The sequence below is a fragment of the Podarcis raffonei genome, chromosome 9 (assembly GCF_027172205.1).
Source record: "Podarcis raffonei isolate rPodRaf1 chromosome 9, rPodRaf1.pri, whole genome shotgun sequence".
NCBI lineage: Eukaryota > Metazoa > Chordata > Lepidosauria > Squamata > Lacertidae > Podarcis > Podarcis raffonei.
Window position 1 is genome coordinate 54,255,401 of NC_070610.1, and position 14,246 is coordinate 54,269,646.

The following is a 14,246-nucleotide window of genomic DNA, read 5'->3' on the forward strand; positions in this document are numbered from 1 at the left end:
CTAAATATTGAAACGGACGTCAATTTGTTAGGACGGGGGAAGCTGAATTGCATGCTTCTATAAGCCTTCTATAAATGCACCATTTCTAAGAAAAGTTGTCAAGATGTGATGTTGCTATTTATACCAAAACTACCATCCAAGCTGGATGAAGGGAAGATGTTTCTGGCACATACAGTGTAATCATAAGTGGCCCACTTGTTTGGGGTGGGTGGGTGATAAAATTCAGCATAGAAGCAAAATAATATTTACACTTACATCACTGTCAGAAGCTTTTTTGGCCTTAGTTACAGCCTCTCTTTTCTGCCAAGTGTTGCCTTCTCAATAACCTCAGCCACCGTCAAAACCAGAAGGGAGGCGAGTATTAGAATGCAATAATGGAAGGAAATGAACTGCCTACATCAATCAAAATATATTCATGCAACTCTACCTGGATTTGCAGATGCCTTTTTGAGACAACATGCTGGTATTACATACACATAAACATTTTTATAGTATTTTTCACATCAGCATAGTTCTCAGTCTCCTTACCTTAACATTGGGAAACTGGTCATGCCACAGAAAGGAAAGGCTGTAGCTTTGCTGTGCATCCCTTTTTAGCACTAGGCTACTGTTAAATTTGATCCAGCTTCAGTGCAGAGCAATGTATCCTATATGCTAATAGTAAACTTAGACATTGCTATCCACAAGAGGGATATATCAGGAGGCTCAGCGTGTGGCGCTGTGGGTTAAACCACAGAGCCTAGGAGTTGCCGATCAGAAGGTTGGCGGTTCGAATCCCCACGAAGGGGTGAGCTCCCATTGCTCGGTCCCTGCTCCTGCCAGCCTAGCAGTTTGAAAGCACATCAAAGTGCAAATAGATAAATAGGCAGGAAGGTAAACAGCCTTTCCGTGTGCTGCTCTGGTTTGCCAAAAGCGGCTTAGCGATGCTGGCCACATGACCCGGAAGCTGTACTCCCTCGGCCGGCTCCCTCGGCCAATAAAGCGAGATGAGCGACGCAACTCCAGAGTCAGCCACGACTGGACCTAATGGTCAGGGGTCCTTTTACCTTTACCTTTAAACTTAGACATTGCTATCCACAAGAGGGATATATCAGGAGGCTCAGAGGACCATCACACACACACACACACACACACATTTGGGGGCGGGATTAAAGCCCAATAAGGCCCCAAATCTCACTTCCACCCTTAGATAAGACAAGCCTTACCACATGCTCTCATTGTGGTTCTTGTCTCCCTTTCCAAAATGCACCTTAAGCTCTTTCTTTCAGCCAGGCATAATACAACGCAGCTCCATGAATATCTATCAGAGCTCCCTACCTCATCCCTATTGATTTCAGTGGATTGTGGCCAGAATATTCACAAGCCACACAATCATTAAAGCTGTAGTCCTCAGTTGCACGCAGCAGGATAAACATGTAATACTTTGAAATACTGAAAACTGGAAGGGTTGTTGATAGGTTCAAAATGAATTTTTTTAAAAAAAAAACTTTACAAAAATAAAATAATGCATTAAGCTGACACAGTAAAAAAAATAATCTCCTAGGGGAAGTCTCAGCCTGCCTGAACAATACTAGAAAAAACACATTCCAGTGCTAAAAGTAGATAAGAGCTTATGCAAATCTTTTAATTCAGCAAGGTGACAGCTTAGAAAATGCTGAGAGCCAACATATCACCTCTCTGCTTTTGACAAAACTGAAAGCAATTCAGCAGGGATTGCTTCTTCATCTAGCCTTGCTATGCCAGCAGAGGACAAAACGATTTTCTTTCTTAGACTGTTAGAAACATTGGATCTTCTATGGTAAAACAGACAGGTGTCTGTTTCAGGGCCACACATACATGGGGCTTTGGGGGCAGCTCCCTCTCTGGCCACTCCCAGACATTACAGCTGAAGGTTTTTTTGGGTTTTTTGAAGTCCCTATCTTTTTACTTGAGGCAAGTATGCAGACAGTAAAACCCAATTGGGTTTTATTATGATTTGTCAAGAACACTTCTGTTCAAGAAGCAGGTTCTTTTATAATTTTTCAACTAGTGTTCAGCACTCAATTTACCCAAGCAGGTGCTGAAGCTCAAGCTGTCCAAGGCTTCTTTTTGGATGCACTTTCTCTGGGTTACAGATCCTCCAAACTAGGCATGATATCAAATATGTGATTGACTTTAATGTGTCGGGGGTGTTGTCGTCATTGTTCTAAATCACACCCAACAAATTTAGTTGCCAATAAGTCAACAGGCATATTACTATTCTTATAGTACTGCAACGGGAGCGGGTGGTGCTATGGTCTAAACCGCTAAGCCTCTTGGGCTTGCTGATCGGAAGGTCAGTGGTTCGAATCCGCATGATGGTGTGAGCTCCCATTGCTCCAGCTTCTGCCAACCTAGCAGTTCGAAAGCACACTAGTGCAAGTAGATAAATTGGTATCGCTGTGGCGGGAAGGTAAACGGCATTTCCATGCGCTCTGGTTTCCGTCACGGTGTTCCGTTGCACCAGAAGCAGTATAGTCATGCTGACCACATGACCCAGAAAGCTGTCTGTGGACAAACTCCGGCTCCCTTGGCCTGAAAGAGAGATGAGCGCCACAACCCATAGTCGCCTTTGACTGGACTTAATCGTCCAGGAATCCTTTACCTTTACCTTATTCTTCTATTTACCATTGTCTCTGATTTGGCCTTGCTCCATAGAAAGTAACATCTCTATACATTACTAAGAAGTTACATGAATCATAGTATTGTAGAGTCCACCTTCCTTCAGTGCAGGAACCTTTTGCCCTTCTCTGAGCGTAAGAGTCTCATGATCTACCAACTGAGCTATCCCAACTGCTCCATTGTTCTCTGTCATCATCTTCATTCAGAAAGCATTTGGTAAAGCCTTTGATGCAAGGAATGTGCCTAGCAGAACTGCGAGTTTGAAAGGTGCTCATTTAAGCATTCAAACTAATGTACTGAAGTGCAAAGAGTATTGAAGTGAAACAACCAGTACCATTTTACTTTTAGTAAGAATATCCGCATGTACGGTAATAGGGAATCCCTTTACATTTTCTACAGATGCCAAGTCTAAACCCAGAAGTGTTAAGAGTAAATAATTCACTTTGCAAGGGCACATATTGCACTTCTAGAACTTGTGAAAACAGGAGGTGACTAATGTTGGCATTTTGACAGAAGCAATGAAATGTACAGTATCAGAATTTACTGATGCTTGAATGGATCACTCAACCTTATGTAAACATTCCAATATTTTATAGTGATCAAGCATCAAAGATCCCTTTTTCACTTTACATTTTCAGTATGGAATATAGCCTTGTTTTTGTTTTGTTTTTTCAGAAAAAGGTCACCGATTTATTACATATTAAATTTAATCTCCAGCAACTAAGAAAAGAAGGATATTAAATTTCCTTTCAATAACATGTTAGCTTCTGTCCACTTTCTTTGATTTTATCCTTCTTACTTATCAATCTAATATAGACATAGAGCTGTTTTGTTTGTTCAGTCAGTTTTGGGGAACATTTCCCTACCCTTGTAAATTTCCTCCAGTGTGTCTTAACACTGAAAAAACCTAACAGCTACTTTAGTTGACATTTTCAAGGGTGATAATAATTAACACCTTTGCTGCTTGGCAAGGGTCCTACTGATTTTTTGTCTTATGCATTTTTATTGGCATTTCAAATGAAGAAAGGAACAGTCCAGTAAATCATGTTGTCTGCTTGGCCAAATAACAGGGTGCAACAATTATTTGATCATAGGATATGGTTATACACGTTGTTTTTTAAACACAGAACAGTAATTCTGGAACACTAAAGTCAACTGGATGCCAGTTATAGCATGGGGTTCTCAGTTGGGCAAGGCAGTTAAGCCTTAAGCCCCATGCAGATGCAATTTGATAAATGAATTCTAAAGAAGCAGGTTGGACTCGGACATGATGCACCTGCCTCTGGCAAAATAGCTTGCCTTAAATTAGACATGACAATCTTGCTGCCTCGGGGCAAGCCCCGAAACAAGGTGCAGGTTATCAAACCCCCGGTAGGTGCTGATGAAGCTATTCCCCAAGGCTATGCCTAGAAGGCTGGACCCTTTTTCACATCAGAACCCTGGGGGTTTAAAAAATTATTTTAACAAGGGGGAGTGAGTCAGCAGTGAAGTTGTGAGCTCAAGAGCAGGAGCCCAGGATAAGGATCAAGAAAAGGTGAAGGAGGAAGAAAGTCATAGAAGAAAAATCCTCTACAGCGCATTGAGCTAGTTCTTGAAAGGAGCAAGAGACCAAGCTTTCAAGTTACACCAAATTCTTCCCTCAGGTTTTCAGAACAATTGCATTGTGAGATTTATGGTTGCATAGGTCACTTTGATACCGTACATTTAACATGCTCTTATAGCAATTTTCAGTCATGTTTTTACCCTAAATAATGATGCACCAGGTGTGCAGGTTGGGCTTCAATTACCCAAAACTGTCTTAGAAAAGAGAAAGACTTTTCTCCCGGTCCTTGGCCAGGGAGCAAATAACCTGCTGGCTTTCATGCCCAGAAGGGTGAAGAATGCTTCTCTCTCATGCCATCATTGATCCCCCTGCCCTCACTTAGTTGGTTAGCTAATCAGGAGATCCTCTAAACAGTTATTTTTCTTTTCTTTTCTTTATAAATCATGTTTATTAGTGTTCCAATAAGAACATCCAATTAAAAAATCCATCAAATCAGCCCAGATTGGAAGATTGGAATGAAGTCCGGAAAATCTGCACAGGCAAATTGACAGTTAAATATATATATATATATATACAAATAAAACTGTACCCGATGGATATGATCTCTTACATGATTGAGAATTGCACAGCCAGGGATGGGGAACTTTAAAGCATTAAGATTGGAATGTGGAAAATATGAGAACAACAAGAAGGCAGAAATGAAAATATTGGAGATATACTTCAGAGGTCCAGAGTATGGGAAGCCTGAAAAATTAATAATTAATAATTTGGATTGTAATTTGGCTGGTTTTTTATTTTATTTTATTATTTTTAATTGGATTATGATAAAAAGTTACTTTTTCAATAAATATAGCCTTCTTTACCACCTGAGTCTTTTATCTGGGTGCGGGGGCAAGCTGTAGATATTGTGCTAGCAAAACTGGAGAGTGACTTGCAAGGCACCATTGGTGAGTCATTGGATGTGACATTTGGTGCTGCTTCCAGGCTAGAGGGGCTTACAACAAAGTCGGTCAAGCAGCTGTGGATCCCCTGGTTGACCCTTCTGCCTCTGCTCAGTCCTCCTGCTATAGAACCTTCCTTATATGTGAAAAACACACCAACTAGCAAATGATTGGAAAATGGAAGTCAAAAATAAGTAGGGTAAGAGACAGGTGATATTTCACCCCAAAGTGGTGCAGTTTGGAATAAATGCTTACACATCGTTGACCACTGCTTCCTCTAATGATAAACTTGTTGATATTTTATAGTATTGTCCTACAAGGAGTAGTGTTCTTTGTTTTGCGCCCCCAGGAACATGGTATTCCAACTGACATGGGCTATGCAGTGGCTCCACACCATTCTGGCGTCTACCCTGTTCATATTCAGCTTTATGAAGCCTGGAAGAAAGTCTGGGGTATTAAAGTCACCAGCACTGAAGAGTACCCTCATCTGAAACCTGCACGGTACAGGCGGGGCTTCATCCACAATGGCATCATGGTACATTGCATTTCCATTACTTCATAATCGTATCTTGGCAAAAATGGCTAAAGCAATGCTATTATTCACATTGCTTGGAGTTTTAAAAGTGGTCTTTAAAAACCATCAGTGACAGAGAACTTTAAGAAACTGCCACACTTGAATTGTACATTTTGCAATCCCAGCTTGTGGTTCAGTTCCCTTCCATGCTTTCACTAGAAACTGGGAGGGCACTTGAAAAGAATATCCAAACTACAAATTTCTTTAATTAATAAGTGCAAAAAAATAATAATAATCCTTCAGTTTGCATGAATCACTTTACAGAGGTTTGACTATAGGCAAAATTACTGATTTATTTTGCATAAGATTTTAAATGCCTCTGGATCATGCTTTGGAAAGTAAGTGAGCATTCATACAGGGAGCATGATTATACTTCAGAGCTATTCCTCTGGCTGCCGTTCTGTATAGGATAACAACATACTTTATCCATGTTGTCAACAAACTCAGATGGGCTGCATATTTCTCCTGCCAGTGTGCTGTGACAGAGTTCAAGCAACAGTCACCATTGCATAAAAGTGAAGCAATTCCCAGCCAAGGTACAGAGAGGACAGCTGTTTATATTTTCCACTGAATGTCATGGCATGAGGTCAAAGCTGTTGGTCCTAGGTCATGTTTACCAAGATTAACTTGGCCCATCACTGAGGAAAAAAGGCTCTGGCTAGCTGGCAGCTGTACTAACCAAACTAGCAAGAAGAACAGATTGGAGAGGGGGGGGGGACCACAGATTAACATTATCTCCAAATGAAACATCAAGAAAATTTTAGGCAGATGGAAATCAGAAAAACTTATTACATGCCATCAGTACTATACCAGTAGGAAATATGGCTCAATATGTTGAATTAAGTGTAGTTTTTCCCCCCCTGGATCTCACTATGAAACAGGTAATGTGATTACCAACATGCATTTTGAGCCCTTTATTGGTGTCTGAAATGGAGAAAGTTGGAGCCACACAAACAAACACACTATTGCAGTTCCCAGAATGCTTCTGTGGTTGAAAGTTTTGACTTAAAGAAGTGGTTTCAAACCTTTCTTCAGAAGTAAAGAGGATTACCTTTTCATGAAAAACCATTTATATCTACACTATCTGCACTGTTTGGGGAAGCAGTTATGGCCAGAGGTTTATTTGTGTTGAAAAAGAACTACATACATTGGAAGATGGAAATACAAATAGCTACTTGTGAGGATGTTCAGGGCATCTACGTACTCTATGGTGTCACTAACACCATGTTTTACTAGAGACCAGGGTGATTCAGACCATGCTGTAATGTACGTACTCTGAATATCAACAAGGGGATGATGACAATATGTGGTAGTGATCACCGGCTTAGATGGCTTTGAAAGGGGATTTGGGCAAATGCATGGTTACTAACCATGTTAACTTTATGGAGACACCAAGATCAGAAGCAATATGCCACTGAATCCCAGCTGCTTAGGACCAACAATGGAAGAAGGTTATTGCCTTCATCTCCATAGGCATCTGACTTGACAATGTAGGAAAACAGAATGGACTAAATGGACCATTGGTCTAATCCAGCTGGGCTCTACTTACTTACTTACTTACTTACTTACTTACTTACTTACTTGCTTACTTACTTACTTACTTACTTACTTACTTACTTACTTGTTTCATAATATTTATATGCCACTTGATGGTTAAGAAAAACAACCCCCAAAGCCTTCTTTCCACACAAGCCCTGTACAGGTGTTAGTTGTATGAAGAGAAGAAGCATAACGAAAGGGGTTGCAAGTTCCACACAACTACTCACCACATTTGCCCCTTTGTGTAAGTAACAAAGAGAGTTCTAGGGTTTATTTGCTTGTTTAATATACATATATGTGTTGTAGCAGGTTCTATATTAGGTGTTTCTACCTGCACAAGAGACAAAGTGGAAGATATCCTCTAAGACTGCACTCAGTAGCTGCAGTTTATGTAAGATTTTATAGTAAAAATAATTAACATGAAAAATGATATACGGTGTCTGTTTAGTCCCTGGCACCATTTTAGTTGATGAAAAGCTTTTGCATCTATTAAACTAACTGATTTAGTCAAATAAATATTAGATCCCATGAAATTTTGTGTTTAAAGATTAGGCCTAGGATTGAAGTGAATTAATTAGGGAGGGTTTTTAATGCAATTAGTACCTCCTTCCCCTCAGCTGGATCTGGCCTTTTCTTAGATCAGAAAAAATAAATCTATGACGTAATAGCAGACCTTCAATTATCAGGGGATCTAGGACATGGAGGAAACACACACACACACATATAGATCTTTTTTGTCTTTATTTTCAGGTGCTCCCTCGACAGACGTGTGGACTTTTCACCCACACAATTTTCTACAAAGAATATCCTGGAGGGCCTCAAGAACTAGACAAAAGTATACGAGGAGGTGAACTGTTTCTTACCATCCTTCTCAACCCCGTATGTACTTCCTTTTGTTGTTATACAATTATAGTATAACTGAGGTGGTGGTGGTGGTTTTCATTCCAAAGCACAAATAAAATCAGTTTGGTCTGAGACTTATATGAGCTGCATCCAGTACAATCACTGTGTCATATTATATTTTTGAATGGTGCTATATATAAAAGATCTCAATATATTATTGTGATTATGATATCGTAGTATTTAAATGCCACTTATTCAAAACACTCCACATGCAACATTTTGTCGTAATGGTCTAATTCAATTTCAATATTATGACCCCCTTTTTACAGATACAAAGTGGGGTGGAAGAACTGAGCTAAGTCTGGCTTCCCTAATATCCTTTAGTGAGTTCACAGCAGGGCATTCAAACCAAGGAATTCATGGTTTGTCTTAGGGTGTGTCTACTTAGAAGTTTTGAATTCACTAGTTTTGACTTCCCAGTTTGTATGTATAGGATTGCAGCCTTAGCTTCTATGCTACACTAATATTTCATTTCGATATGTGCCTAGTCCTGGATTTATTTCACTTAAACTCCTCCCATTAACACAGCAGAGCCATTACAATATATTCTGCAACATTGTGTCTCCATTTCCAGTGATAGTATGTCCATAAAAAAATCTAAATTTGAGTATGTGTTTTCCTGCCCTGCAGAAGTGCCCACTCTTTCTTCCTAGGCTGAATAAAGTCCAGGTATTTAGAATTTTGTATTGTAGGAAATGCACCCAAGCAGAAAGGTTAACAGGAACTAAAAGACTGGGAGAGACCTCAACATAATGGAAGTATGTTGCAGGAACCACCCACATAAAGTAACAGAATAAATCTGTATATTCCTCCATTGTGGGTAGCAAAGCAAAACATAAACCAGTGTTTCCCAACAGGGGAGCCCAGGATATTCCAAGGGGGGCACAGGTGAAAATTGTGTAAATAGAGGGCTTTCCTGTTTCAGCAATATTTCATTCTGTCCCTATCATTTTATACAGTTGTATTTTGTACAAATTATAAAAATTATAAATAAAATAATGTTCTATTCTACAAACAAAATATTTAAATAGCTACCTTCCTACAGGTAGGATGGGGGAGGGTACATGATATAGCCAGGATTTTTGTTACGGAGCAGGCTTTTGTTGGGGGGGGCAGAAACTCAAATATGTATTGATTTGTATTGATTTTTACTTATGGGCGTCTGCTGCCCTCCTGGGCTACATCCATGGGGGGCATAGGAAGGAAACAAGGTCGAAAGGGGACCACAGCTGGAAAAAGGTTGGTTTCAGGTTAACATATTATATAGGAGAATAGCATTCCTGCCATGAGCAGGGATGAATTTGTTCCACCGCCACCCCTTACCTGAAGGAGACTCTGAAAGGAATTTCTGCAAAGGGAAGGGGTAAGGTCACCTGAGGCAAGGTGACCAATCACAGGAAAGCGAACCTGGCCAATTTAGGGCTGCTTTGATTCCTCTCATCCTCTCTTTTACTTATGCTCAGAGGTAGGTTGAGCAATGATAGATAGAAAACAGCAAGAGCTATAGGCACCATCAAGCCAATAATTTCCCCCGATTTCCCCCTCAGCAGCTACCCTCACATTAATATATTATTCACACAGCTTCTCTCACAAGGAGCACAATAAGTTAATAAAGGCTCACTTCAGAATAGCCTTGAGATAAGTGCCAATTAAGAGATAATTAACTTGAGTTAAAAGGTTCCATGATTGTCCCACCAACGATTTACCAAACAAGCTTAATATGAATAGCTGAAAGCTTGTTTGTTTGTTTACAAATTCCTTCAAAATCCCACTAAAAATAAAGCCGTCCTTGGCAACATGTCACCATGTGCAAAATGCCACTCCCTTTATATACTTCCCGGTACAGAATTTTTCCAAACTTTATAATACAGCACTTTAAAAAAAAAAATGCGGACGAGATGGTTGGACAGTGTTCTCAAAGCTACCAGCATGAGTTTGACCAAACTGCAAGAGGCAGTGGAAGATAGGAGTGCCTGGCGTGCTCTGGTCCATGGGGTCACGAAGAGTTGGACACGACTAAACGACTAAACAACAACAATGATCTCCATGACTTCTTCTTTATTCAGTTTTTATTTTCTAACCCATGTACACTTTTGATTGCCTCGGGTGGTTCTTCTGGATGAGCCCCTTTCAAACTGGTAAGGCACACCATTAGCTGGAACAAAAGGCTTAAAGCAGATGGACCTTTAATTAACTCTTTAAGCAATGAACATTGGCAATACATTACCACCAACAACCTTCTAACAGCTCTTACAGTATACAATTTGAGGGCTTTATTGGGGTGGTTGTAGACAACCCTCTATTTGAAAAGCTGCACAGTTCAAGTTGGGTTTAAAGATAAAAGAGCCACAGGAAGGGAGATCAGGGATCTTGAAGTTGCCCATCAACAGTTATCACCTGGACCACACTGAGGAAGCACACAGGTCCAGGTGATAATTGTTGTCATGCATTTTCTATTTTTTGGTGATCCATAGGCAGCTACCCTAAGCTTTACTCCCTGACCCCATGATCTAAAGGCCTTTTTCTGCAGTTGGTTCTCTGTAGGAGATAGATTACTTCATGCTGGTCACAAGCTTGCCTCTTCTTTCAATCTTCACTATTTTTGCAAGCTGTATGTTCTTCTGCATGACATAAATATCGTATGTTTCTTAATTTTCATTGCTTAGTTGCTTTGTTCTTTGAAAGTACAGTCAACTTACTCTGAAAGTATATGAATATGGTAACCACACCTCCATGTTTATATGTTATCACAGTCACTCATTCCTTTGTACTTAGAATGTATCATGTTATTTTATGATAACTGACTTATAATGAAATGCCCTATTTATCAAAAATATAGGGCATTGAGCAATAGTGATATTATAATTCTTGTTTGCCAGTTTATCAATTTTATCGTCTGATCCTGAGGCTTGTCAATGAACTTGCTATTTCTTCACTCCATTTACATGCCTTCTTAACATACCATCATTTATCAGTCAAGCTGAGTCAGTAATTCACTTTCACCATCCACCAGATCTTTGGATTTTCAAGGTTCCATTCATCCCAGCACAGTTAGGACCTGATATTTGTGATACCTTAAAATAATGTGCTGATATCCAAATCCCACTTGCACAAATGGGACTTACACTTTCTCTCCCTGTGCACCCCCAAAATCTTGGGAAGTCTTGGGAAAACTCTTGAATAGACTGGGAGGGTGTGGAGCTGCAATGGGGGGGACAGAAAGGGTTACTCCATTGTGTCCATTGGCATCAGATCTCACCCATACTAGCCCCATTAAATGTCCCACTAATTTAAGACCTCCAGCAAGAGTTGCCCATGCGTATATGTTACTTGATTTAAAGGTTATGAATAAACTGAGCTCTTGGTGAGTATTTTTTCTAGGCCCAGACTTTTTAAACTTCTTGTGCTAGCTGTTTCTGTTCTTCACACAGTTACATAAGTAGATGTATTTCTGTCCTGTTCTTTTTCTGGACTGTTTCCGGTGCACTTAGGGAGTTGGTCTTATGTCCCACAAAATAACCCAATTTCCAGTTGTCCAGAATAATTTTATTTTAAAGTGCAAGAAATTCTATTGGGATAGACAAAATTTTAGCTTAAAAAAAGTAGGTCATCGTTTAAGTATGTGTTGTGGAGTCTAGCTTTAGACACCTATATATTAAAATGATGGTGTCTGGACTTCAGGAATAAAGCATGGTTTGACTTCAAAGAGATTTAGAGTAGATTCAGATATTCGGAGCACTTTTATTGAATATATGTTAAGTATAAGAGTACCTATACCTCAGTGTAAAGAGAACTGCTCTTTCTGAACTCTGCTTTTATTATTTAGAAGACATTTCTGTCTCCAAACTTGCTTATCACTGTCTCTACACTATGATTAGAAAATGTTCATTCCTTGACCAAGCCTTTGCTTCACTCTAATCCTTTCCAATGTACCTTCACTTCCTGCTTAAGCTTCTTATGATTTCCCCTGAACTACAGCTTGCTGAAGTTTCTGAAGTTCTGAATTCTGAAACTAGATTTCTGGCTTATTTGATGTAATAGCACGCTGAAGCCCTTGATTGATTCACCATTTCAAGCATGCCATCACAAAAATTTTCAAACAGCTTGCTCTTAAAATGGCAAGTTTCTTTTTCTTTTTGCTAATACCCTGCATTTCCTCCAAGGAGCTTACAACAAGTTTCTCATCTAGGCACTGGCCAAGGTGCTGAAGCTTGCATCCTATGCTTTCAGACCATCTCTGCAGTCTCACCATGTTTCTCCTTGAGTAAGCTTTCACAAAGGGGAAGAGAGACTGTGGCCCACTTGACTCCCCAAAAGAAATTGCTGGCATTGAGAGAAACTTTGCAGAGCAGTGTTCACAGCAGCACGCCGTAATATATCTTGAGTAAATTTACCCAAGAGGAGGCCTTGAAGAAGTCAAAGCATTTTAACTTGAAATCTAGTAGACAATGATCCCTGTGATGCCTGTTTTCTTAACTGTTCTGTCCTGTTGATTGGAACGTTCATGTTCTGCATGAAATGTCATACTTCTCCACGAAATGATCTCTAGCCCATCTGCCCCGTTCTTTAGGGGTCTTTTTATGGTCTTCAGTTTGAAAAGACTAGTCATTAACATTGCACTGTTCCAAATAACAGTCTTTGTGTGAACAAGGAACTTTTTATGACATTATTTTTGACGCCATCCTTTAAAACAGGGAATGATTTGGTATCTTATGAATGTTGCGGGACTCCCATGAGGCATAGCCAGCAAAGGGCCAGAGCTTATGGTGGTTGTGGTCTACCCAAAAAAAAGTGGAGGTTACCATGTTGACTACAGCTGCTTTCGAGACACTTTGATATTTTATTATGTTTTTATATGTGCTGGAAGCAGCCCAGAGTGGCTGGGAAAACCCTGCCAGATAGGTGGGGTGTAAATAACCTCTAACCCTGTAGAGCAGATTTAGGAGGCACATGGGGGCATGCAGTGAGAGGAGAAGGGGAGGGAAGTTCTTTGTGCAGCCAAGAGTGCTTGCACTAACTCTAGTGGCTAAAGAGTTAGATACTGCCCTAAGATTTTAACAAATGCTAAAATACAATTAAGGTTGGAGCTTTTTGTACATCAGGCAAAGGAATCCCAAAGGGTGGGTTATTGCAATATCATGAATAAGCAACAGGACAACCAGGAGGGCATGATCTGTAAAACCTAACCTCAATTTGCAGGTAGATTTGAGCTATTAATTGAGGTATGTTGGAATCATTAATGCTGGGTAACTGGCAAAATGAATTCTTAGCAACACATCCCTGCACTGCACATCTCTCTCCTAAAACCAGGGTGTATTTTCCCTGAGAGCCCTCACCGACTCATCAACATAACCTCCTGCCATTATTGTATTTTCTAACTGCATACACTCTGCGAGGGAAATAGAAAATAAATTCAGCTGAGTGGGTTAGACAGCCAAAGCAGCCAAGGAAATTAGATTTAATATCCTGATTAGGACAAAATAGCTGAGTATTTGGCTGCAGGTTTATAATTTAAGATTGAATTGCAGTGTCAGCAGCATTTACCATTCATTTGGAGAGGGATGTATATGCTAGTATATCTCCCCAGCAGTCTAGAAGGCATTCAGCTTGGAGGACAGTAGTATGGTCATTGTATCATTAACATTTCACTGAGAGAGATATTGAATAATGCTATAGTTATCCAGAGGAATAACAATAGGTAATGTATTCAATAAATAATAGTGCATTAAGGGGGGGAGCATGGAAATCTACAGTTGCATGCACAGATGATAGCATGCATTATTCCTGAAGGACAGCATTTATGTAGATAATTTAACTGACTGAATTACACTTGGCATGAATAGAGACCCACAGAGCAATATATCATGAGACATTGTCAAAGCTAAATTCCATTATCTGTCACTGGAGGATAGCATGTTCCGCAGTTACGAAAGTATTGATCCAATAGATTTCTTTACAAAGCGCACGCAAATGCAACAGGTCACTGGGCAATTATCTTTAGGCTAAGACGCTGACTGAGCTTGGGACGGCACCCAGTGGAGTTTTAAAAGTTGTGGTTCTGTTCAATGAACAGGCATACCTTTTGCATTCGCTCTGCGGCATGCGC

General features: G+C 40.0%; 1 protein-coding gene across 8 annotated transcripts in view; it reads left to right on the forward strand.

Annotated features, from left to right (window-relative positions):
• Positions 1 to 14,246, forward strand: part of LOC128421199 (bifunctional heparan sulfate N-deacetylase/N-sulfotransferase 4) — a 125,451-nt gene that overhangs the window by 69,056 nt on the left and 42,149 nt on the right. For 7 of the 8 annotated variants that reach the window (XR_008332258.1, XM_053403623.1, XM_053403619.1 and 4 more), the window contains 2 exons: positions 5,474 to 5,659; positions 7,988 to 8,116. Coding sequence is in view for 7 of the 8 variants with exons in the window: in XM_053403623.1 (XP_053259598.1) it covers positions 5,474 to 5,659; positions 7,988 to 8,116 (315 nt within the window). In the remaining variant the exon portion in view is untranslated. The remainder of the gene's footprint in view (positions 1 to 5,473; positions 5,660 to 7,987; positions 8,117 to 14,246) is intronic. The other variant, XM_053403622.1, reaches the window with a different exon arrangement.